Below are 27260 nucleotides of genomic sequence, written 5' to 3'. Positions count from 1 at the left end.
AAAAACGGTTTAGTTTTAATTCCTATTGAATTCGGATAAATTCTCAAATTCCACTATATTCTTCATCTCGAGAAGATTTTCATTCACTGATACATTTTATTGAAATGGTTCAATGGCGGTAGGCCCTTACATTGGGTTTAAAGCAATTTTTCTCAGTGGCTGTTAGAAGTGCACATGAGATTTTTATCCTTTTACATTTCTTAACTCTTTCCCTTTTTAAATGCCTGTGTTTGAATTGCAGTGTCAGGGGTAGTTTTGTGGTTCTGCAGAAATGGAAGTAGTGTATGTGGGAGAAAAGAGGAGGAAAGGGATGTAAAAAGATAGAAATATGTAATTTTTTTTTTTTTGTGGAAAACGTCAATATACCTAAGATAGAGGTCAACCCTATAATGTACCCATTTGGAGGTTGGATCATTAAAGTCATTTGCTATGGCTTTCATTGCATTGCTTCTTAAGTAATGACAGAGGTCTTCCTATTGAGAGCGAGTGAAAAGAGCTATGTGTATCCTTCTGCTGCACCTGCCCTATATGGAGTGTTATATTAAAGAAAATCAAGAAAGGACAGATAACTTCACTGCTCTGTGACACATCAGGGTATCCATTAGCTGCAGGAGAGCACGGGAGAGAAAAGGAGAGCGAAACAGAGAGCGGGCCTTCTGTTTTGACAGCCATAGACCGGAATATCGCTCCATTGTTTGTTTCTCAGAGACAAGGAGTCATGGATGTGGTTTGAGTGACAGTGAGTGTGATGTACGCTGACGCGCAGAGCTGATTCACATTTCCTCTAATTGCTCCACATTGCCCGATCTTGGCACACATGTAGAGCATGGTAAGAGGCGCCTCTTTTTAGGTTGAAACGGGGAATGCTGTGATTTGGCATACAAAGAGAAAAGGAGGCACAGGGGGTAAGAAGAAGAGCAGCAGGAGGAGGAGGAGGTGGAGAAGGGCTGGAAGAGGAGAGCGCTCTATTATTCCTGATAGACTACTCTGAAGGACAGAAAGGTGATGGCCTTGTTTGTACAACTCTGTGGCATAATAATGTCCTGCGTTAAATCTCTGGCCAGTTAAGGCGTAGATGTGGTGTGGGTGAGTTAGATATATGACATAAGGCACATTCAACCAATCGAGTGTCACCGAAGCAAGCCAGTTTTGTGGAAATAAACCAAATGGAGAAACAAAGAAGGGGACGTGAAGGGTACAAAATAGTGGCAGACATGGCGTCACTTTTGATTCATGGTGTGCTGAAGAGCATTGAGATTGGAGGAAATCCTTGCGGGGGGGGGGGGGGGGGGGGGGAGCCTCTATCCTTGCTGATGCTATTTTAATTAAATAGTTGCTAGGTTACACATTGCAGAACGACAGAGGTGGGTGGTGTGGCACAGGCGCCTGGGCAAGGGTGTGTGCACGCGTGAATATTCGTGTGTGATGGAACATGTCCCTCAACAAAGAAAGCACATCCCTTTTTTTCCACACCCAATCTATAATAAGGATTTCAAATGTGAGACATATTGACATGAAATACAGTGAGAGCGATTTTACGCTCTCTAAAACTCTCTCCAGCTCTCTCGCTCGCTCTCCCCATATTCGTCTGTCTTTTTCATTTTTTTCCTCTCGCAGATCAGAGGACGGGGGGAAGCCCCCTTTCATCTCTGTGACAGCGCTTTTCACCTCCACTGGTGACTGGTGCTCCTATTGCACACTGGGATGCCAGACAGAGCAGAATGCCACAGGCCTGTGCGCCCTGGCAACCGTTCCTGCTTTAGATGCCCCCCTCGCTCCACAGCGTACTCTGGGAATACGCGCACCCTCCTCCAGCCTCCTTTAGCCGTCCACCCCAAGCCTTCGTCCACAACCTCCAGACAGGTCACTGATGGATGGAGTAGGAGAGCGCAGAGAACCCCTTGATGTTGGAAATAAATCTGACAGGCCCGGATGGATAAGGCCAAGCATTATATTTCTCATTGGCCTCACGCTGAAGTGTGTACGTGCGGAGCGGTTTGTCCTATTTTACTACACCATTTTCTTTACTTTTAACACCCTCCCTCATCTGCGCCCCAGCCCTTCCTTTCTTCTCCTTTCCCCCTCTATGGCAGCAGAGATAATGCCATAATTTACAGCTATGCATTGTAGAAGATGAATGATAGTTGCTTTTCTTGCTTAATATGCATTCACCACTACCAGATAATAGTCTTTTTGTAGGAATAATAAAAGAAATACCCTCAAAAAAAAATTGAGCATTTTTATGTTATATCCCTTCTCCATAATGTGCTAAAAGTGATGTATAATTTTCAATCTTTCATTAGAAACAAAATTGATAATGATGAAAGTGTGCTACATTTTTCTATAGCTTTTCTTCTTTTTTCATGTTCTTAAGTGAAATATTGCACGAGGGGGGGAAAAGTTCGCTTTTCTTTTTCTCCCATAGGTAGTCTCTTGAGTGTATATGCAGCCTGCTTAAGAACAGGGGGAGAAAAACACACAGACACCCACACATGCATGCATGCATGCAAACACACACACACACACACACACACACACACCCACAAATAATTTTGCAGACATCTTTTTGCAAAAACATCTCGTCTTGATGCATATACAGCATAAATATGTATTCCGTGTCTCCCTCACAAACAGCAATTTCTCTTGTAAATTCACACTTCCATGCCTTCTCAGCAGACTGTGTGGTAAAGGAGGCTGGAGCTTCGGTGTGTGTGTGTGTGTCTGTGTGAAAAGAGGCTGGGGTCCGGTGTCCAGGGCCCGGTTTCCCTTGGGAGCACTTTAAAATACTCCACTGACCTTCCTATCTCCTTCAAATGCAGGTCATGGCGAGGGGTCAGAGGTCACTTGGAGCAACAGGATGTCAGCGTGTGATCTCCGTGCAAACAGGTTCAAATTTGCTCCCCGAACACGACGGTGCTTTGATTTTTTCCTTTTTTTGGGCAGGGTGTTAAAAATGTATGAAAATGACCTAGTTTGTGGTTATTCGGTCAGTGAGTTTTGCAGAAAATAGGTGACACGGTAGTAAATATGCAAAACCTTTCAATATTACTGTTGAAATGTCCTTTCAATATTAGACAATATACCACCAAGTCAACACGACACAGTATTCTCTGATTGTGAATTGTTTTGACACCCTCCCAGCCCCCCACCTGGACGACTACACGTCGACTGCATGTTTATGAATCTTAACAGATCCGTGAGGAAACCTGCAGAAGCCACTCATTGCATTTCTGCTAATTGACCGGCTTAAAATTAATTTCTCGCTTTTACCCGGAGCAATGTTCAGAATTCGCAGCCTTCATTCAAATCAGTCTCAGTTCCTGAAAACAGCGCGCAGCCACATTGTCTTAATTAGGAACATAGGCTGGCTTTACAGCAATGTGTGGGAGGACCTGGAGGTTGAAGTGCTCCGTGAATGCAATGTGCATCATCATCCTAATAAAATATAACTCCGAAAATTAACTCTGTTCGACCTGAGGCACGCAAAACAACAGGGTCCACTGAGCTAAAGTGATGCAGGTTTTAGTGGCATGTGCGAGTCTACGCGTGCGGACGTGTGTATGTGTATGTGTGTGTTTATATAAATGCATTTGTGAATGCTCAACCACAAAGGGAGCAATTATGTAAAAGAAAATGTTTGTTACTCTATTACTTCCTTTATTGGAGTAGAAGGGAGAAAATCCCCAAGAAGAAAGTGCGATGCATACTTGCAGCTGCTTTGTCCTAGTTCGAGCGCCACATTTGCCAAAGTGCATCAGAGTGTCAGCAACTCAAAGATGAAAAATGGATGAAGACAATAGTGCATTTCTCACAATTTTCCTAATAAAGTGTCAATCAAAAAGCTGCATGAATGACACTAATATCATATGATGCAGCATTCCATATCAAAGATATCACCAATGCTCATCCCTTCCCCCTCACCCCACCCTCCTTCCCCAGCCTCCCTTTTGCTCAATCTGAGGCCTGTCCTCCCCTCGTATTATCACCATCATCATTCGGACATGAAAGGAGAGAAACAAGTGCTGCACCGCTGCCAAGGAGAAACCTTGATCTCGGAGCATTTGCATTCGCCACCTTGTTCCAGTGGATGTGTGAACGAGTTACCCAGGTGCTCTCTCATTGGATGGCACTGAAAAACAGGCACTCTGCTAATGCTCCAAACAAGCAGGCTCTCCCACTTCCACCACCCACCCCCAAGACGCCCCCCCCTCAGCTCCACATACTGTCACACTTAGCTGGTGGCACTAGAGGGCAGTCCACTCTGTTGGTTTGTATTGTTAAGGCATCTACATACAGTAGAATTTGCCCTGAGGAAAAAACGGGACACAGAAAGAATTTTTAAAAATATATAATTAATTGATTTATTCATGTGAATTCCTTTACGAAAAAAAATCTATTACATTTCTGCTTAATGCACTGCTTTTTTTCACCACAAGACATTAAGCTTTTGCTAATTAATTCGGAATGCACCGTTAATCTTCGACTAAGCATAGTTTGTCTCGCAAAGAGTGGATTACATATGCAAGACACAGAGTATGAAATTCACTCACTTTTGGTGAGTTAAGATGCCATAGTGTTTCGGATTCACGAACATACCTACGTATCTGTTAGCTCACCTTAGAAAAGATGATGCAAAACTGTACAGTGAATGGGCAGAAGATTCATAATCGCATATTTTGCCCATGTGTTACACTTAAAAGACTTAATTGATAAAAAAGGGGGGTGAAACATTCCTGTTTTTTACATTAATATTCAAGAGAAGAAATTCCATTAAACCCATGATATGTCCACACACACACACACACACACACACACAGATTTGAAGGAGCTATACTGTGGCAGTGTGTCTGTGGTATAGTATCTATCAGGAGGCTGCTAATTAAAGGCCTACAACAATGAAGCATGGAAACCTCAGAGGAACAGTGCTCATCTGAGATTAATTAATGTAGGAGCAGTGGTGATTACCACAAGGGCAGTCAGCCGTTTCATATTTCTAGCACAAGGCAGTGGACCTCAAATTTTTAACCATGACGAGATTTAAATGTAGTTTACACACACAGAGGATTTTCATCGTTCCAGTCCCCCCACTCGCGCTTTATTGTGTTGCACTGGTACCCAGTGGAATTTTAACTAAATTATGTCATGGTACATGGAAAGCTTATCAAAGAATACTAATTATGTGCTGGGATGTGAACAATGATGACGATCAGTGAAAAACTGCACAAAGTTATCCACAGCGTTACGCCTGAATGTTGGGTTTCTGTGTGTTGTGTTATTTGCCTTGTCAGTGACTCAGAGAATAAAAATTCTGAATGTTTTGCTTTATGATTTCCTGAAATCGATGTAAATTAAGTTGCCTGAAATCTCACTAATGTCCTGTTTATGTTCTTTTATCTTACATGTCAATAAAAGTGTTTGAATCGTTATGTGGTCTTCAAGGGTGTCTTATAAAATACCTGACTTTGTGAAATTTAAGGACAAGTTTGTTTTTATGTTAAAATGACCTCCCTTTTCTCTGAAATGTCTGGGTTTTTAATTTATTTTATTGTTTTCCAGTTGTTGTCATGCTAATAAAAAGACAATAATTGCATTTAAGATGTTTATTTCATGCTGATATCAGACAATCAAGCTGTAATCAGCATTCAGTTCTGCAGGGAACCTCTGTTTTTCTTATCTCATTTATGATTTGGAGGTATCGCTATAAAGAATGTAAAAAGAAAAAAAAACAACAAAGTAAAAATAGGTCGGGAGAGTTCAAGACATGTGGAGTGCTCTCTTTTAGGCCATTCATGGCACAAGGTCAGGTCGATCACGTAAGTATGGCGGCCGCATCTCACAATCAGCGTGAGGATGGGATCACTCTTCTGTGCGGGACAGAAAGCTCACTATTATAGCTTTGCCCCTTCAGAAGCTTCACAGTTCTTCTGGCTGTGTTAGGGATGGAGGGGTGTGGCGGGGGGAGTCTCTGCTCCCTTTCCTGAATCGGAGCTCCACGCCGCTCTATGGAGAAGGGACGTCTGTGAATAGGACCCACTCAAGAGGAATAAAGGAACCTCTCCACTGGTTTGTTTTGGAAGCTGTCTTATTGATCTGTCTACCTATGAATGAATGCCATGGCCCAGTTTTCCCGCTCATGCGGACAATGGCACTCAAGGCCTGTATTAACTGGCCTGATGTTGTTCCCAGAGAAAAGAGAGTTTGGGAGTGTTTGTCATTTCATCCCTCCATCTACTCCGATAACGATTCCCACAAGAATGGAGACCCCCAAACTAAGAAAAGCAAATCGATGGCCATTGACTGCCTTAATCAATGCCTGCTTACACGAGGACATATTTTATAATTAGAGATCCTTAAACACAATTACAGTATGAGTAAACACTCTCATACGTAGCCCTTTTAAGCTAGAAATAAAAAAGAATTATTTTTAACTTAGTCTTTCCGAAGACCTTGAAGATCCAAAACTGAGACACTGTAAATGCAGAGGAAAGCTTTTAATTCCAAAGCAATTGGAGCAGTGATTTGGACAGAGGACCTTATGTGCTTACAGTCTTCAAGTGCAGATGAAGCAGCGATGCTTTAGAAATGGGCCTCTGTATCCCCCGCCTCCCCCCATGCAATCATGAAGGCCACACCACAAAAACAGCTCTGCAGCAAAAGCCAAGGCATATAAAAACATCAGCAATTTATTAATTTAGCAGTTTACCAGAAACCACACCTTTTTCCATCACCAAAAAAAGTTATTTGCCTGTGAGAACGAGCTAAACTGGGAGTGAAACACATAATAAAATGCTTATTGTTCTTTCTAGGGTTCCTGCTGGCATCCTTTGGAAGAGAGAGTCCACAAAAGTATAGTCTGTGTTGAGCACGTTCCTCTACTACAGTATGGGATATCACCAGAAATGTCCTGTAAAATAAAATGAGTTTCCATCTTTGGTCATCTGGAAACAAGTTTCAGAAGGTGGCATGGCCAGAAAATCAGACAAAACAAAATGCACAAGGTCTTCTTTTAACTTTTCAGAGCTTGGTCTGATCTTCTGACCTTAATAAGTCAACTGCATCTTAAGTTTTGATAATTAACCGACGTCCCAGTTGTGTAAAGTTGTGTATGAAGCTACAAGGACGTATTAAAAAGGACGAATTAAAGAACATAATTTATTTAAGACTAAACTCTAAAGCAGAAATAAATACATGAAAGAACAACAGTGTGTGTAATTTGCTTTGTGAACCCAGCAATGAATAACAAACACTTTCAATGGTAACACAAACTGAAGGAGCGATGCCCGATAAGGCATCCGAAAGTACTCTTTCGCAACCGATCAGAACCACGCCGTCAAACACAGGTTCAAAACTGATTTTAGCCCACCACACACTCTGACAAAGAAAGAAAAGAGTTTGCCATTAAAATGAGAAATGTTTACAGGCCTCAATATGTGTAATAAATACAAAAAAAACAACAAAAAAAATACAGATCAATCAATTAAACTGGTCATTAGGATAAATTACAATTTGCTTGAGGGGCAGATTTAGACAGATTAGACAGGAGTTTAAGAAGTACAAGGAGTGAGGGGTGTTAAATCAAGTCATCAAACAAATAATTTCCATTAAAAAAACAAAGAAAGAAACAAACAAAAAAATCTAGAAATCAGGCAGGATTGATACATTCATTATGTGCATATTCTCCATCCTTTAAAAACACACAACTAAAGCTAAGACTTTTGACATCAGGAGCTTAGAAACGCTGATATGGTGGTTCTGTACAAAACTGAGCTAGAATTTTGAAATTACAGCTCGATTGTATATTAAAAGCAAAAGGAAATGACAGGCCAGAGAACCGCAGCACCGTGCGATTAATCTGGCGCCATGTACCCAACATTCCTGAATAAACTGGACAATCGCATTGGCCAGTGTGTCATCTGCACAATGACTGCTTGTGCGTTTAAAATCACCCACCCCCGAGAATTACAGCATACAAAGGAACGGTAAATACTTCAATATCGTTATGTGAAGCAGAACTAGTGATTCCCTCTTTTTTTTGTCCTTTTTCCTGTGGGGGGAAAAAAGAAAAAGCAGGAGTGGTGGGGTTCGGGGTTAGACTCACTTGGCACACATTTTTAAAATTAAAAAAACAAAACATTTGTTCTGTTGGAAAAAAAAAGAAAAAAAAGAATACAAATCAAAGATTGTTCTCACGATGTTAAAACTAATGAATGGATAGAAGTAAAAACAAAACAAACAATATAAAGGCAGTAGCTTATCAACAGTTGCTGACATCGTCTCCTCACCTGACCTTCAGCACAGAGCCTTGTGCTGTAGATGCAGACACAAGCGTGAACCCTGACCCCGTCCCTCCCATTGAATCATCTTCGCATCTCCCACATCTTCTAAAAATGGCTCAGTTAAAACCAGGAAGGTTCCAATGCAAGTATGATATCAAAACTACGCCTTTCTTTAAAAGAGTCTCTCCTCTATCTCAGCTCATTTAGACACATTTAAAGAAATCAGCTTTGAGTCAGCGAGATGTCACCCTTTGAGTTGAACACTGCTTCTCGCTGCTTTTATTACGGACGCCACAACCCTGGTTAGACTACGGCGCTTCCCGAGCAGCTATTCTGGGAATATCCCAGCCTGTCCCTCCCTCCTCTAACACAGACACTCACCGGTCAGCACCAAACAGTAAGACTCTTCTCTGAGGCATTGCAGGAAAAAACAAAACAAACCAACAAATTATATTAAGTTTAAAAAATATGTTAAAAGTTTCGATCAAGAGACAAATCTGGGCCCAAGTGTGGCAATCATCAGTTTCCCACAAATGTAAAACCACACACGCACACACATAAACAGCTGAGGTGATTGTAGATCTAGATTCAGTGACATCCTTTGGTTTAAATGCAGCTTCTTTAACGTGCATCGGGTTTAGGACCTTGAATATGCCCGAAGGACTCTTAGCATCCAGGCCCCTAGCAGCATGTATGCACTCTGTGGTTTAAATAAGCCAGACTCTTGCTGATGTGCACAAAGCTGCAAAGAACCTGCATTTTCTAAGCAGAAGATGTCAAAAATCTGAAGATGCTGATGAATTAAACTCATTGCATGTGCTCTGTTGTGAACAGTTACCATGGATTCAACTCCCCTCACAAAAAAATGGTGTAACTGATCAGAATTGCCACACCGATTTTCACCTAGTAAAATTAATTAATTCTATTGTATTTATTTATTTATCTTTTTACAGCTCTTCCGACACACTGCTGATACCGATTACTCTTACAGTCTTGTTAAGGTTTATAAATGTTCTTGACCAGATCAAAAGTTGTGGTCACATGTAAAAACAATGTCAGAGTTCATGGTCTATGGAGGAAGCACTGGAAGTTGAACCAGGAGCTCTGAGGATATGACTGAAGTTATTGTACTGGTGGTCAGAGAGAAGAAGGAAGGGAAAGGGGGGCGGATGTTGAGCTGTAAGTAGGCCTCCATTTGCCCCCCCACTCAGTCCTTTTTGATCAGGCTGTACACATTAGTTGCACTGTGGTTGTGTGTGTGTGTGTGTGCAGCTGGAGGGGGGGGGGTTGATGCCACCAGTGGCCTGGTGATGCTATGCCGCCATGAGATACTGATGGTAGAAGAGGCCAAAGAGGGAGGTGGAGAAAAGGCAGGCAGCAATCCACCAAGTGAAGAAGGAGAAGAGGCCCCGGAAAAGCAAGGGGCTGAAAACAGTCCGCAGGCCTCCCAGGGCTACTGAGAGCTGAGCTACTGATGCTCGGGCTCCTGTTTCTATCACCGTAGCTGCTGTTGGAGCTGCTGTTGGTGCTTCACCCATTATAGAGTCCGAGTTCATTTCATGGGTGCAAGGCAGGTCTTCTTCATGATAAACCCACCAGGAGTGACCACCTATAATAATTGAGGAAAATGGGAGGGGGAAAAAGGAAATATAACCTGAAGTTGGAGGAAAATGTGATATTTTAAACATGAAAAAAATATATATTTACCAAGCAGTAGATGACTCACCTAAGGTTTTTAGCAGCAAGGTTGTGTGTAGCAACATCACCAGGGGTGCCACATATTGTAGTGCAATAACACACAAATAGTAAAAAACACGTGCAACCTAGGTGAAAATTAGACAAGAAAAGCACCGTTACAATAAGCTTTTTACACAAAATGTTAACACAATATCTTTCCAAATGTTTTCAACTAAGCTCATAAACTCACAGCAGCTTTTGTTTCTCTGAAAGAGTAACCCCTATTTCATGTAGGGCAGGGACACATCGTAACAGGAAGCTTCATCATAAAAATAATAATGAATTCTATATTGATAGATCAAGCAACATCAGGAATAAAACATCTTCTTCACATTTTAAGAGCATTTCAGTCATAAATAAAAATATTAGTTAACTACAGGGATCAGTTTTTCTGTCTGTTGTAGACTTGAATCTAAAAATCTTAACAGAATCTTAACGCGTTTTGTTCTATCTGTAGTTGTAGTATATTATTCAGGCTTCTTAATTGCTTCACCTCTGCAAAACCAGCATCTTAGATCAACCTTAACAACACAGTCGCACTAAGGAGAACAGTGATTGCAAACCTTGGCAAAACCAAAATTAATAGGATCGTGTGCAGTGAACCTGCTGCCTTCACAATGGCTGCTTTGAAGACGAGGACCAGGTCTGCAACTATTCGCAAACTGTGCGATCTTCAAAGTTAAATTGCTGTCTTGATGCACCAAAGTAACAGCAATAAGACAATCAGTCTGCTATCAGTCTGCACCTGAACGGAGTCAAGTTGGAAATTGCAATAACTTTGATAAACTGGTGAAAATCACCTGTTGTGTAAACCAGAAATTCACACTGACGACATGCATTAAGACTCCAGCCAGAACCAGGATGAGAAAATCCTCCATAAATAATGAGGTTATTGCCGCAGGATGGTAACTTAACCACAAACTGACACAGGCGTTCACCAGCATTGATTTTACACACACATAACAGAACCAGCTGAGTCGAATCCCTTGTTGCAAAGAGACACATCGCAGAGGAGTTGCGCTCATCAGCAAAGACTGATTCCTATTGATTGCAATGTGTTGACGATCTCTCTGCATTTATAAGTTTGACAGCAATTATTTACAGACCTTCACCAGTCTGTCTGAGAGTGACTGCAGTTTGAGACTGCACCCAATGGGAAAAAATTCAAAGCAATGACTGGGCAACTGCTCATTTCATTCCATATGCCATAGGTGATGTAATCTAAACACTGCTCTGAATCCCTCGTTTCAGTGCTCACCTTAAGTTGAAACGGGTAGTTGCTTTTTCTTACATTAAAAAAAAACAGAGTGGTAATTGATTAATAATGATCAATAATTATGACTAATATCATGGGAAAAACAAAAATTGCCCACCATCTTCTGCAGGTCCACAGTACTTATCCGTCCAGCTTCCTTCTTCATCTGATCCACACCCTTCTGGGCCAAGTTGAGGTAAGCCTGCAAGTGATGTCTCATCATAGCAAGCCGCAGCACACACATCAGTACGATCGCCCATAACCGCAAAGTATCATACGTCTGTTCAGTCATCCTGACAGTAACAGAAAGACAGGAGTGAGAAGAGGAGGGATGAAAGGATGGCAGTTTTTTTTCCCCCCCGGCACACAAACTCAATACATCATGTATCCGCTGTGCCATTTGGATGGTAGGTAAGAATGCTGAGACAGAAAGGAAAGATTGTAAGAGCAAAAAGAGTAATAAACAACTAAAAAAGAAAAGTAAGAGAGGGTGAAATTGAGAAATTAAAAAAATAATGAAAAGGGGGCACTGTAACATGAAATAGGACTTAATCAGGTTTGAGTCGCTGTCAACAGCAGGAGAAAGTTCAAGACATGACAGAATTCAAACTTGTGCCACAAATGAAATACACAAACTCAAAATAAACAAAGAGAAGGTGGAAAAAAAGGGCCTTCTCTCAGGTGTGACTAAATTTGTTTAAAGTCCAAACAGAAAATGCATGTACTTGTTGTCACTTTATCTTTGCACTGAATACAATCTTTATCTCATTTTTGTACATTCCTTTCTCACAAATGGCGTTGCTTTGTTTACATCTGTTTCGCAATACAAAAGGACACAATTGCTTTTATTTATTTTTATTTTTTTACACCTTGACAATGACGTCCCATCCCTCATCTCTGAGTGCCAGGTAATTAGCTTTCTAGATATCAAGGCAGTTGAACTGACTTCCCTTCCAGAGTACAGATCCATCAGTGTGATGTTAAGACTATAGACTTCCGCGAGAATCATGATGAATTGTTTACACAGACTAAAATGTGGGCAACAAACTAGTTTACATCCGAGTTTTGTTCATATTCAGCCAGCACTCTGTTTTATTTACAAAGTCAACTTTGGACTATGATGATGTTCAAACTGGTCCAATTACTAAACTACTTATTTGATGTTGAAGTAAAAAAATAATTCCTTATGGCTTGAATTCATCCAGTTACAACACAAAGCTTAAACTGTATTTACGAGCACGGAAAATGTTACTACACAACGTGTCCCATATCTTTACTTACAAAGGCACACTCTCCTTTCCCAGAGTGGGGTTCATTATGTAATCCTTGGTAATAGGCTTCACCCACAGCAGGACCATGATGAGAGGGGACAGGAAGTTGATATGAAGCAGAGTCCTACAGAAATAAACACAATACTTAAAAACAAGGGAACTCATTTTTCCCCCCTTCAGAATCATCTATGAATTCATACATTCATACAGAAAACTGAAGACATCAATGAAATAATCAATTTTTAAATGTTAAGACTGTGAGAAATAAAGTCCACACTATGAACGTAACTTTCCCCGCGAGTGGTGAGAAGATAACCAAGACACACATTTCGAAGGAATGGAGATAATCCCTGCTGGTGACAGGGTCTGAAGATGTAAGCTCATGACACTTAAGTAGGCGAATGGAAGAGGAAGCCATTTTGGGGAGTCTGCTATGCCAAAGTGGATTATCTGAATGCGATGTGCTCCCTGCTCTGTACCCCCTATCATGGTCAGAGGCATCCCACCCAGTGAGTTCTGAAATGGAAATCTGCCTCAACTGAGCAAGCCTTCATCTGATTTGCAGGGTGCTCTCTTAAATTTGACACACTCTGAATAGTAGGAGACAAGTATTACTGGGCTGCACTTGCCCTCTTGATAGTCCAAGATAGGATAGTTTGATAGTTAAGCATTGTTTTTGTGGCCAATTTGAGCACATCCCATATGAAACAGGTCTAACATAACAAATACATTACACAAGGTTAGAGGAAATCAAAAATACTGTCTTACAACCTCAAGGCAACAAGAGTAACTGCATCTGGAGGGTTCATTCTTTCATTTATGAATATATTTTGCATATTTTGTAATGACACCAGACTGGCAAAAAAATCTGTATAGAGACCTTCGGCCATTGTTTACAGGCTAATCTCTATCTGTTCTTCACTGGAGGGATTCTGCACGACACAGCCACAAGTGTTCCTTGCAAGGTCCACGCTAAACACGACGGGCCCCATCTGATCCAAACAAATTCATTTTGGTTTAATCTGCCCAAAGAATAGGCTGCCAATATGAAGCAGGCTTCTTTTCATGACTGTTTGCAAAATTTAATCTTGCAAATAATACTATGTAATCAAAAACTCTAATGCAACTTCTGCTCCAACATTTGCTCAGTATCATCTACGGAGTAGAGAACTGAGTAGCTCAGGGCTTACAGATTAATGAAAGCAGACTAAACAAGGTCAAAAATGAGAAAACTGCGGTAACAGACGGTTCTTTATAACCATATGACCTTAATTGCAAACTACCTTGTTCCAGCAGCCACTTTCTTTTTCAGTTTGCTACTTTGAGTACTGAATTTGTACATATATCCTTGAAGAGCCACCTCGTCAGGCCAGGACTCCGCAGTCTATTTACACCTACAGGCCAGTGGACACTCTTTCAATGATGAGGATGTACACATCCTGGACAGGGAGGAACGCTGGTTTGAGCACGGAGTCAAGGAGGCCATTTACATGAAAAGGGAAAGACCATCTCTGAATCGAGGAGGGGGCCTAAGGGTACATCTTTCGCCATCTTACAATGCTGTGATTGCAGCCATTCCCCAACTCTCTGTGATGGTACTCAGGGCCATTGATCAATGGTCGTGAGAATTTGCTTAATTATGATGAAGGAACTGACCTCCCAGCCTGTTATTCCTTTAGTGGTGCTGGTTTCAGTCACTATGCAAATTTACTGTTTATAAGATTGGGGAAACCTGCAGTCAGCTGAGACTGAAGAAGTCACTTGGATGAGTGATGAAACGTTTCTCCCACTGAAAACGCTACGTCCAGATGAACAGAATCAACTTTTGGAGATCTATCCTTTTTGTTTGTAACTCTACACGAGAGTTACAGCTCCAAATAGCACAGTTATCTTACCAGGTGAAGCAAAGAAGCATATTTTTAATTGATATTTGTCTGCCAGCAATGCTACATAAAAACTAAAAGGAAACATTTTATAAACTCTAGTGATACTTTTTTTAAAACTGTAAAACAGAGTATTGGTTCTTTGCATTTCTAGTTTTAAGATCAAACATTTAACATCTAAGGGGTATACGTATTATTGCTGTCTATAAAAAGGGCTACTGACGTATCTACAAAACACAGAAGACTCACTGTGTAAATTTGGTTGTAGTTAGGTTGAGTGCATCTAGGTGCATTTGGGCCAACCGTAGACCAGGGAAAGTTAGAAACGCTCCGATCAGAGAGCAAAGCAGGGCCAGGATCAACTTGAAGGTGAGCTTAGATATGGGACCCCTGTGAAAGAGAAAATCCACGTTACTTATAACAGTCATTTTACAAGTCGTAAAGAATTTATGACAGCGGAGGAAAGAAACAACAACACTGATGTTACACTTACTGGGAGTCGAGGCCTTGGTGCTCCAGAAACTGTTGAGCGCTGTCAGAAAAGTTTGCAAAACCTAGAAAGGAAGACGTGTTCAACGGTGAGTAATATTTTTATTCTCAAAACAAACAAACAAAAAGAAAGCTATGGTGCAGAACTGACCTGTCTCCAGACCAAACTCCAAGTAGTTTTCAGTGACAATGAGAATGGCCATGGCTTTAACAAAAAAGAAGAAAGCAAAAGTAATGCAGAGTGAGCGCTCGCCGCTTTCTTCCAGCTTGAAGTAATGGGCAGTTAGAGAAAAAAGCGTCTTACTGTACAGTGCACAGTTAAGGAAAACATCTCAAGAAGCACAATGACATAATCAGCTAACACAAACTACTTTGCCTAAACTTTATCCTTTTGTCAAATTCAAAAGAAATACACAACAGTATGCGATGAACAACATGGATATTCACCATGCAAACTATTTTTCCTCTTTACAGAAGAACAGTCTGTGGATACTGAAAGACCCCGTGTGAACCCTCACTCATTTAAAGTCACACAAACCCTGCTAGCTGGTATGTGTGGAGAGTGGATCTCTGGTGCTTTGGCACCGCTGCATATGACTGAAGTGATGAAAATATTTATACTATTTTGCAGTGACTTTGCTCTGATGTTCACAGAGATGAAATCCTCGGATTCTGGAACATATAAGGTTACAGTGTGGCATTCAATCTCTTTCACTCAAAATCAAGAATAGCATTCAAACAAGTGGGTTTTCTTTTTACCTCTCCAACCTTCATTTGTACTATAATGCTCACTAGATAAAAGTTAGCATGAGGCTCTAAGAGGAATAAGTTTGAACTATGATGTAGTGCTTTACAATCAAAGGTGGCTTGCTAACACTGGGAGGATAAAAGGGAGATTTTTAAGCAGGAATTTACATTTTAGTAAATAGATTTAAAAAGGTAAATACCATCAAATGTGCATACTTGCAGAATTCCAGTAATTCCATTACTTTCAGTAAATAGTTGAGAGAGCTGTGCAGCTGACCTCCAAGGCTGACCTCCAAGGCAAGAGTCTTAAGGACTCTATCAGAAAAAAATGTAAAGGCATTACTTTGAACATAACGTGAACTCCACAGAGTTCACAGCATGTGCGCACATTTGCTATATGTATAAGTGACATCAAGTGACATTATGTATGAGATCAGAGCTGTTCTACAGTATGGCAGCCACATGTAGTTTGGCCTACTTTCGTTAATTAAAGGCCATGCATACTCTGACAGCTGTGATGGAGCTCTGGACTACAGATGGCCACTTTGAAACAAATTATTTAACTGTAGCTTCTAAACTGTGACAGCTCACCTGTCTAATGTGAAGAAAAACACGCAAGGTGATCTGCTGTTACAGATAGAACAGATTTACTGATCTACTCCTACATGTGTAAATATATGCAGCACTTTTGCTTTGGAAACCCTCACAGATGGCTCCTACTGCTGTTTGATGCTGTAGAAATGTCATAAACTCAGAAAAAAATACTTAAATTTCACCAACATCATACTTGAAAGGCATTCTGTGATTCTGGAGTTGTCCGTGTATACCTCTGGCAGCTGAAAGCATGCAACTGTGTCTTTCGCTCTGTGTAAGATGAGCAATTCACAGGGATGCAACGGAGAAATGCACAGACAGCAGGAATCGTAATCATGAGCTTGCCTGTAAAATTGAATGCATGCAGTTTAACCCTGTGTTGAAAGTGATATGTAAATTTTACTAGGTCCACCCTCATAAGACTGTTGACCAGGTCCTCATTCAGACATGAAGCTGACGTGTGCGGATGCTGTCAGATTAATGAAAAGGAGCGGTTATGAGAGTATTTAAACATGTCACCAGGGCTGAAATGGGGAAAAAACTGAAATCATGTGTCGAATTAACACATATCCCCGCATCTTCAGCTTTCATCAGTTTCCTTTTCCCCAGGCATATCAGTATGTTGGGCTGTGAAAATTGGGCCTCCAATCGCCAGTGCAGGCAGGAAATGACACACCGTCTGACCGCAGTGAGCCACATCTGACCTGGAGAACTGGAAAGATTGATCCCCTTGGTCGGTGGCAAGGATAATGTATATTATTCAGCGCAGCAAATAGCAGGAGGATGATAAAGGCAATGGGAATACGAACCAGGAGAATCTTTACCTCTCATTTCAGTGCCATTAGTCTCCTCTGTTGCATTTACATAGCACATTGAATCGCTGTTATAGACATGTTAACCTATGTTGACCTACATATTTCTTGAGTGGCCACTTATGATCGGATCTGAGCTGCCCAATCTACATCTAAATAAACACATACATCAGATCCTCACAAAAAACATAAGCTTGCTGTTTTTAGCTGGCTGGAGGAAGTAAAACACTGACAGAAGCTACAAAAGGACAAGAAACCTTGAAAAAAACAAACAAAAAAATCCCTACTGTTTCTTCACGTTTTTTGCCCAAGATAGCACACTTGTAACAATACTGCTAATGTTGAACTGACCATCATTTGATGTCAGACTATCATTTGTGGTGTCAGACTACCAAAGTCTTGATAACGATGTATAATCATAACACCGTCTAACGAGTTCTAATGAATTCTAATGACAAAGCAGCCACTATCAAGTGTTAGGTTTGATCTTCTGACATGTTTACATTCGGTGGTCTAATGTCACAGTTAACAGGAAATAAAGAGTTTGGACTGCATTATTATTTTTAACAAAAATCTAAGTAAAGGCAACACAGTATGTGTAAAAAGGCAGTTGCGTGTAAACCGGGCAACACCAGCAAGCACTAAACTTCTTAAAATAGAAAATTGCTTAAAAAAAAACAGTGCAACATGATGAACAGCAGGTGCTGTACTGATGATTGCCTATGACAGTCTGCATATAAAGTTGAAATGTGCTAATGAATGAAAGAATATTTTTGTTATGCTAAATTTTATAATTGTGTAACCTTTTCTTACTGTCAGCATACTATCAAATAAAAAGCTACTTCACACAACAACACTGAAAAGAAAAAAAAAAGAATTAATAAAACGTAAAGACTGACTGATGTAAGGATACACAACAAAGGCGAGTACTAGTAGGCACCAGACCACACTGATGTTCATCTCTCCTGAGGGCTGAGCCACACTGTAGTACAGCTCTGTTATCAGATAAACCACAGTTGCTGCTACTGTGAAATCCACAAGCCACTGGAACTCTGGGAAGTAGTGCAAAGCTGCGGACATAAAGTACATAATTAAATCAACACTTTCAATTACAAAACAGATTGTATTGCACAGTATTTACAGGCTGTGGGAACAAACAGTCAAGTTACCTAGTGTGTCCACTTCTGTGATGCATTTCGTCTCCAGCTGTAAGTCTATGTCCTTGGGGACTGTTAGGGGCTTACTGTCTATGTGACCATTGTACTTCCTTGAAAAGGAGTGACAGAACAACAACTTGGGTGAGAAAGGGAGAAAAAGGAAGAAAAAAAACTGGAACAGAGTCAAGATTTATGGTAAAGCATTTTTAAAGGAAAAGAAACCAGAATAACAGTAGTCTGAACTGAAAACTCTCATCTGAACTCTCTTTTAGGCAAGAAGAGAATCCATGACAGCTAAAAGCCTTACTTATGAGATCCAATGCAGCTCTAGCATTCAAAATTTCATTACCGACACTACTGTACTCTCCCACGACCCAGTGTGGCAAAATGTAGGCAACTCTAAATCGCTAATAACAAGTGAATGGAGAGCTGTTCTTTAATGTTGAAAAACTGTCTGAGGGCCTCCTTAGTTTTGGACTGCTGGCTGAACAATACCACTCTAAGACTCAAAGACCAAACATGCCCTGGATAGATTTAATTTCTGAGGCACCTGACAGGAAAAAAGGGGCTCAGCTACACCCCTGGCTGAGGGAGTTGGACGCTTAACAAAGAGAATTGAGCTGCATGGCACGAGCTGGCCAAAGGACAGTGGTCCATCTTTTTCTTCTAGAGATTACTGAGCATGTGGTGATGATAGCCTTGACCTGCCTCATACAGGGTCAAAGAAAGGACTGTGCTACAAAAACCGCCTTAAGTTGAGAGATGGACACCATGTGGAACAGTAAGGATTAACCGTCACCAGTGACTTTAAATTCACATTTAAAATGAAGAGTACAAAGGCAATTCATTTGTATGGCCCAACATACACCTGCAGCCCTAGAAAAATGAATAGCATGGGTTTTTTTTTTGTTTGTTTGTTTAATGCAAAGTAGTCTCAAAGCAAAATTTGACACTTCTAGTATCAAGGCTTGACATCTGACCCCTTCGAATTGATAATGCCTTTTAGATTTCAGACATGATGCAATTCTTTTCCCATAAAAACAGTCCAAATAGTAACACCTGCCCCCCCTTAAAAGGTCCAACTTTCCTCATATCCACTGGACAGGACCACTTACATGAGCTGTTCTTAAACCCAATGAACAGCCATGGAGGAACAAACCAGAAGGAAATCTGTCTATTTTATCTCCTTACTTCAAAAAATCCTTAAATGAACCACATAAACACATCTTTGGCACCTCCTCTTTGCCTCTGCTATTCCCCGCTACCAAACAATAGCCTTCATTCACACCCTTCCTTCCAACCTACCTGTCTTTCCTTTTCTGTCCTTTTTGTTTCCCAGCTAAGCTCCTCAACTCATCTTCCGTAGGGTGCTGGTACCACCGCAAACTGCGAACAAAGAAAAGAACAGCCATGTGACTTTGCACTCAGAGTAGTAGACGGGGAAAAAAGACAGTTTTAAAGCACGTGCAAAGTACATTTGTGACAAAGACACAGCCATTCTAACACACTCTCTCACACTACAAGAAGACTGTTGATTTATGTATCTATTTATTTTCTAATTTATGTGTTCCATGTGCAGTATGTTAGTTTTTTTCTAACAGGAGCAACAGTTGGTGATACACTGTGTATTTCTATATGTACTCTAGCCTTTTATTGAATTTTGTTAATTTCCCTAATATACCCCCCCTTCTTTTTTTCCTGCCTGTCCTGCCTTAGACATCGTCATACTATACCACATATAATGAATAACCAAAATAACACAAATAGAAATAAATAAACAGATAAAAGATTCACATGAACAAGAGGAGTCTGTAGAGATTCTATATAGCTGTTCTTGCAAAAGCAAAATGTGTTTGGCACCACAGTGCATTTAAATCACAATTCTGATTGTAAAAGCTGCCAGACAGGACAGGATTTAAAAAAAGGAAAGAAAAAGAGAAAAAAAAAAATGACTGACTGATGCTAGATTTGATTTACATTTGCTAAGACACCCAGCACAAAATAGCATATGTTGACTATGAAGTATGGAAGGCATAGGCAAGTAATTTGGGGTTAAACATGTACCATAAGAAAACTGGGGACTATATAATCAATTGTTCATTCATTTCCCTTTCCCAACAATCAAAGACGATTCATCTACTGTTAAAACTTTAAATTGCCTTACATTACTCTTCAAAAATGCTCTTTTAAGTGGTGACATTAAGTCTAGATTGTATGAACATGACTCAAAGCCTCAATTTATAACATCTCTAAGCTTTATGATGAACTTAGAGAACACAAAAGCGTGCACTAACCAGACATATCGCAAAGATTCACTTTACATAAGCGACCCTAATACACATCTAAAATGCATTTATAAGAGCTTTTACAACAGAAAGAGTATTTGTCCTTAAGGACTAAGCTTGAAATAAGACCTAATTCAGGAGCATCCCTTTAAAGACAAAGACCCTCCTTAACTTTGTTTAGAAACTCTCTTGTTAGCGCATCTTGAGAACTACTGTTAGGTGGAGGAGGATAGAAGGAGCAAAGCTTGCTTTTTTTACATTCTATATTTATTTATTTATTATGGAAAAGAGTAATTACAAAATATTCTGAGGGGACAACGCTCTGCTTAGGGCAAACAGTTCTGAAAATGTTGCAACGGTGCCCTAAAAAAAGCTTATTAATTATTAAAGATGTTCCAAAAAGCAGTTTTCTCAAAAACATATGTGGCACTAGTTAGAGGAAATGAAGCGCACCCTATTTCTGTCCTTTCAGGCCACCCCAATATTTTGCCGACCTTTGGTCTTTGATCAAAATGCTTCAGAAAGCTTTAGAGTCTGAGTAAACATTTTGATCCCGATTGTTTGGAACCCTTTCTGAAATAAACTTCCCAGGTGGCAACTAAACTGCCTGCAGCATTTAAAGAAACAGCATGTAAGAGAGTCTACATTACCTGCCACTGCAGAGTAGCCATCTTGCCAAGGAATAATGAGGTATGATTTTCTGAATTACACTGGCCATTACCATGGTAACCACAAGCTGCACACCGATCACACCCTGTGGAAAAAGGATTGGATTTAAATCCCATTTAAAGAAAAAATAATTACGCATGCCATACAGCCGCTACAAAACGAGCTCAGCATGACCTAGAGGTTCATCGCTTCAGTATTATTTAGACAAGCCCAGCTACACCTAAAGCTACAAAATGTGTAGAATGTGAAAATACATCATTTAAAAGGCCAACAGAAATTTACAACCAAAGGGGCGCTGTGGCAGTCTTTTACTGTTCATTAAAACCAGAATACTGACATCGCAAGTGCTTTAACATCATTGACACCTTGATTTATGCGTCTTTTTTGACACTCTGGTTAATGCTACTTCAACACTTGCTTGATTGGTAAAGCTACAATTTGCAGGCAGCGGTAGATGTGATGGAACAGTAAAGACTGACAGAGAAATCTTCATCTTATAGTTACTGACAACCTTTTTTCTCTGTTTACCACCTAAGCAGTAGTCCTTTTATGTACAACTCTGGTTGCATTAGGCCATCATAACCAGCCAGTCAGTTGCATTATTTTATAATACTGCTTGATGTTTAATATTTGTTATTTATTTAATTCATTAGATCAGGAAATAAAGAGAAATGTATTGCATTTATGCAAATTTAAAGGTTGTAAGAAAGCTTGTAAAACATTTTATAATGACCAGAAGGAGGGAACTGATTAGTCATATACTGTGCCTGTCTCTTCTTCTATATCACAATTAAACACAATCTTGTAATGTCTTAAGTGAACATAGAAGCTAGAGTATAAAAAATATGGGATGATGTGTAACATTTAAATAAAGCAGACTCCAAATACAATTTTTCGGATACAATTTTTAAAGCCTATTTTTATTTGAAAGCAGCACAAAGGCAACAATTCAATTGAAACTGCAAAGATTTCAAAGAAGATATGTATTTTCTTTGAAATCTCTGCTCATTTGTAATTTTACAGCATCAACACATTATGAAAGGTTCCCCACCATTTACCTGAAATAAAAGGAAGTCACTGAAATTGTTTTATATAGAGTCACCAGCCCATAAAAACTTCAAGCACTCTCATAACTTCAGCATACATCCCCAGCTGGCTGGCTAATTCAAATATCTGCTTATTTAAAAACAAAAAAAATATTTTGTTTTACAGCATTTTAACAAAGTGTTGTACTCTGTAAGTAACCTAGGTTACTTCACTGTGATGTGATTTTAAAATAACTGACATAAAACTGCAGCACTTGTTGGAACATATATATATATATATATATATATATATATAGTTACTCTTTAATTTGTTACTTAAACATGCAATCAGAAAAAATCATCCATGCATCCACTTTCTTAACCACTTAGCTGATTTAGGTCACATGCTACAGAATAGTGGGTACACCCTCAATAGTTCACCAGTCCAGTGCAGAACATGGTAAAATCAAAGAATGCACAATTGAGCTTAAAATGATTTTGCAGTTTAGAACATTTTATTTTCCTAAAAGCAGATATCTTTTTAATATTTTTTCTAGGTTTATTATAATAATATTAGTGTAAATGTAATTTTATCTTGACACAAAACACAACAAGCTATTGAATTCTTGCTCTAGTTGCCAGATGTTGAATTTTATTGCGTTTTGGTTCATTAGTGCTAGCCTACTCCAGACATTTAATTTTTTTTAATTAAAGGTATTTAATTTGAGATTAGTTTCTGTACTGGGTCATTGCGGTCAAGCGTGTGCAGGCACAGATATCAATGGTTCCTACTGATTGCCAAAGAGAAGCCAACCCACTGATCTAAGCCTACATTGAGAGGATAAAAGCGCAGCATGATGGGAACGATTCTGGCTCCTTAAGCCTAAGTGAATATTGATCCAAGTGTGCCAGGTTGCTATTAAGCTTCTTGCTTAATCTTTGGATACCTTACACAGAAGCAAAGGCTCATGGCGACACAGACATTATGACAAATGGTGCAGAAAAAGTGGCAATTAATTTACTCTTATTGTATTCTTTAATGTTTACTTTAAGATAATTTATTATAACTTAAATTGTAGATTATGAAGCAGTAACTCTGATAATCCAACTTGGAATGGGAATCTGTTTGGAGTGGCTGCTTGCTGCAATAAAAATGTCAATATTTGTCACCACTGTACCAATACTCCTATTGATGTTTCTTCCAATATATATCTTTTTTCACCCTCCTAAAGAATATGGGTAATAAGAAATGTTATCACTTTATAAGTACATTCACAACAAATGATTTGTGAATCATTTGGAATGATCACGATTGATGTATTGATGACTTATTAAATGGAGATGCAAGTCACAGTTATACAGATCAGCTGTACGTTTAATGGCCTAAGAATAATGTATATAAATACATACATGAATGTATGCACTATATCTACACAGCTGAGTAATCTTTGACAGTTTATTTAGAGAAACGATGTGAACCACCATACTAACATCTTTCAGTGATCTACACTCAATAAGAAGATGAGAGGCCTGATGAGAATTTAGAGGAAGAGGAACCTTGACAACATACAATCTCCAGAATAACATCTTCCTTTAAATAAAAGCATACAAAGCCTGGTTGCTGGTCACTAAGGAAAAATATGTATTCCTTGACCAGCTGGCAAGTGGCTGCTGGTGGTTGCCAGGTGAAACTGGTCAAAAAGAGTGTAATTGGGTTGGTTACTGGCATATTGCCGGGACTAAAAAGTAGTTTACATGGAAGACACTGACTTGTTTGCAAACACTTGCCAAGTTCTAATCGAGTGTCTCTGCTCACAGACAGATGGGACTTTTGTGTGTTGTTTTTGTTTTTTTAGAAACAAAAACCCCACAACATGATGCAGCATAAAGGGGGTTCCCCACCAAAATGTTTTTGTCTGGCTCATTATTGCAAGGATGCATTCAAATATTTTAATTAATAAAGTTTCTAATAAATGTACATGGAATATTAGCAAGAAAGAAAAATGCATTATATACACTTATAATGGCCTGTAGGTATCAAATACACCAAATCATAAAATATTATGAGCTCAAACTAAATTTGAAATAGGTTTCACTTACAAAACTGCATGCTGAAAAACAACTAGAAATTGATAGCTAGACAGCCAGAGATTAAGAATGACAAAGAATTCACATTTGGGCTTACACTGTAATCCTCAAATATTTTAAAGTCATCTGAGTTTACATTATCAACAACTTAAGGCTAAGCATAACCCTGTGCCCTGATTGGAATCCACTTAAAATTTACATAAAGCCGTAAAGATTATTTTAACATACTAATGGTCAAAGTGTTTTAGCCGCAACAATGACAACCAACTGATTCTCTTTATATTTTAACCTTAAACAAACTGTTCAAAACAAGCAAACATGCAATTTCTGCAATGTTACAACTCAATGTAAGTATCTGAAAATAAATAGCTTTTGATGAGCTTTGTTTACAGCTAGCTGAAAGTGTTAAACAGACATCTGCTTCCAAGTTTGGACGACAAACATTTATCACAATGACAAAAAGCAACACATATTACTAGTAAATGTATCGCCAAGCAGGACTGGACTAAATGGCAACACACCTGTCTCTGAGTGATGGTTAAACCCATGTCAGGCTGAACTTGGTGTGTAAGGAGGAAATGAATAACACCTTGACAGGACAAGTGATACTGGCAGACATATACATTGGACCTAGATTTTATATTGGTCATGGGAATCCCTAGTGTCACCCAGCATGGGGTAAGCTTCAAAAGCTAAAGTCAATACCTCTTCTGGACTCACATAGAGGAGAGTGGGTGCCATTTATTTGGCAATTATTCTCACTTAGATGTGACGCGTGACCAAACACAACCTCTCTCACTCGGGACATTTTTTTTCATGTGAGTAATGGTCATGCTATATAGGTCAAAAGCACACAGTCTTAGTTTGGTGGATGCTGACCACACTCTGTGGGAGACCTGCAAGGATCTCAGGCCTGAGGGAAATTGAGCCAGCATGGACTCCCTTATCTTGCCCAGTCCGCTTGACCCCCTCCACAGAACAACCAAATGAAATCTGTAGGGGGTGGGGAGTGGGAACTGCAGCGATAAACACTATCCGTAAGAGCTCAAAAACCTCACTACTATTTTACAGATGAAACTAACTTTGAAGCAGTGAAAAATGTGTACTGACCAGCACTTCTCCAGTGTCATTCATCTTCACTATATACTGCTGTGTGTATTTAAAATCTTCAGCTAGTGAGGGTTCCAGAGGTCCAAGAACAAAGTTTGTAATATAAACATTGCAGCATATGATAGAGATGTTCCATATGTTGATTATAAAAACAAGTCTAATAGTAACACTGTAGTAAGATACTTGATGAATGAATCAGGGTGCGAATTACAGAATGCAATATACTGTGCAATATACAATGACGGTACAAGTTGACTCTTGTAAGTCAAATTGGTGTGGTGAGGGGGGCGTAAAAGTCAATTCAGCTCTTAACCTTGAGCCGCCCTTTGAAAGTATTTTGAAGGTTACTACAACTTATCAACTAACCAAATATAGATAAACATAGTTATAGAACTGTTAATAAGTGTGTTAATACTTAATGAGTCAGTCACTTGTTAACGGTTAGTTCAAGAAGTTCAGACTCAGTTCTGTGCCTTTAAGGCACATCACACCAGATATACTGTCAGCTACATTAACCAATGAAGATACAAATTGTACCTGCAGGAGGTTATGCAAATTCTATCTCTATTATTTTACAAACCTTTCCTTTACTCTGTTTCTTTTTTAAAGAAAGGCAAAATCCTTTCAATAGGAAATACATTTTCATGTTTGACACTCCATCTTATTTTTACTTAGGTGATGCTGTGTTAGAACTTGAGATACTTTTATAAATCCACGGCTATTGATCCAATAAGGACTGCCCAATCGCTTGACTTATATAAATATAAATGTAATTACAATTGTACGTACAGCGGAGGTTGAATTTATAATTTAATGTGATAAAAAATATTTTGGGGGTTAGGTTTCATCTCTTTCCCAAAATTATCTTACCAGCTGAATGGTAAGCTAACTGCTAATTATATGGTATATACGACCTACCTTCAAAGTCCCATATGCAAAACTAGTAAATGACAATACTGCAAACACTGTATGTGAGTGGACCCTACTTAACAGCACAACATATATGTATATACTATATAATATGTACTGCTCCATTCACTACTCTGCTGTCACCATTTTAGCTTACAAGCTACACTGACCTGCCGACTACAAGCATTTGCTCTGGCTAGCAAGCTAAGCTAACGTCCCACTGCAGTCACAATAGCAAACGGCACAAAAAGAAAAACGCTTCAGAGTCAAGGTAAACATTTACATGAAAGCTGATGTTAGAGGCTGGAGACCTATCAAAGAAGTGAGACAAAACATAGATAGCGTTGCGTTCAGGTGCTCGCTGTCATACTCACCATGTTGATGCAGTGCAGCTAAAACGAACTCTACCCCGGCAACACTGAGCTCTCCGACTCGGAAATCAAGCGGCGAGGAGCACATAAGCGCTTCCTACGATTCTAATACACAAAAAGAAGAGGTTTCTCATTCAATTTGTCACCGTATCTTTTCATACACCCCTACATTGTCAAGAAAAATCAATGGATTCTGCCTCCGCTCCCAAGTATTTTCAACTGCAGTAGAGGTCACATTAAAACTCTGGCTAAGGAGGTGTCCACAGATGTGCCTGTGTGCCGAACGTAAAGTAGGAAAACTGAAATTATTCACATAATCACAAACTGAAATAAAAACGAAATTATAAAAGTTTTAAGATATACTTGTGAATTAAAATTTTAGCTTTCGCTAAAGCACTACAAAAACTCTGTACTTTTTTGTAGGATTCGACAAGGCGACTATACGTACATATCAGGACCGCCCCAACCGGAAAAGCGCAAAGAATCAGTAGTACACGGGACAGAAGAAACTGAGGACAGCGTGTTTGTGTTTAAGGTTAACAGAGGAACGTTTATAGCTTCGCAGACTACACCTATTACTTT

General features: G+C 39.6%; 1 protein-coding gene across 2 annotated transcripts; it reads right to left on the bottom strand.

The window, feature by feature from the left end:
• Positions 1-6495: 6495 nt before the first annotated feature.
• On the bottom strand, positions 6496-26902 carry tmem161b (transmembrane protein 161B). Of its 2 annotated transcripts, XM_063489730.1 has the most exons (12): positions 26682-26902; positions 21157-21260; positions 19527-19607; positions 18234-18331; positions 17978-18134; positions 15063-15214; positions 14916-14976; positions 14672-14812; positions 12550-12663; positions 11387-11561; positions 10003-10099; positions 6496-9885 (listed from the first exon to the last, which is right to left on the bottom strand). In XM_063489730.1, exons 1-12 carry the CDS (start codon positions 26682-26684, stop codon positions 9590-9592), a joined length of 1479 nt encoding a protein of 492 aa, XP_063345800.1. In that variant the 5' UTR covers positions 26685-26902; the 3' UTR covers positions 6496-9589. The 2 variants fall into 2 exon arrangements, with proteins under 2 accessions (XP_063345800.1, XP_063345801.1); XM_063489731.1 differs by lacking the exons at positions 17978-18134; positions 18234-18331; positions 19527-19607; positions 21157-21260; positions 26682-26902 and adding exons at positions 15859-15973; positions 16446-17951 and having other exon boundaries at positions 15063-15116.
• Positions 26903-27260: the final 358 nt, after the last annotated feature.

The sequence above is a fragment of the Pelmatolapia mariae genome, linkage group LG12 (assembly GCF_036321145.2).
Source record: "Pelmatolapia mariae isolate MD_Pm_ZW linkage group LG12, Pm_UMD_F_2, whole genome shotgun sequence".
NCBI classification, from domain to species: domain Eukaryota; kingdom Metazoa; phylum Chordata; class Actinopteri; order Cichliformes; family Cichlidae; genus Pelmatolapia; species Pelmatolapia mariae.
The sequence above is the reverse complement of the archived record's forward strand: the minus strand, read 5'-3'. Positions and strand labels throughout refer to the sequence as shown.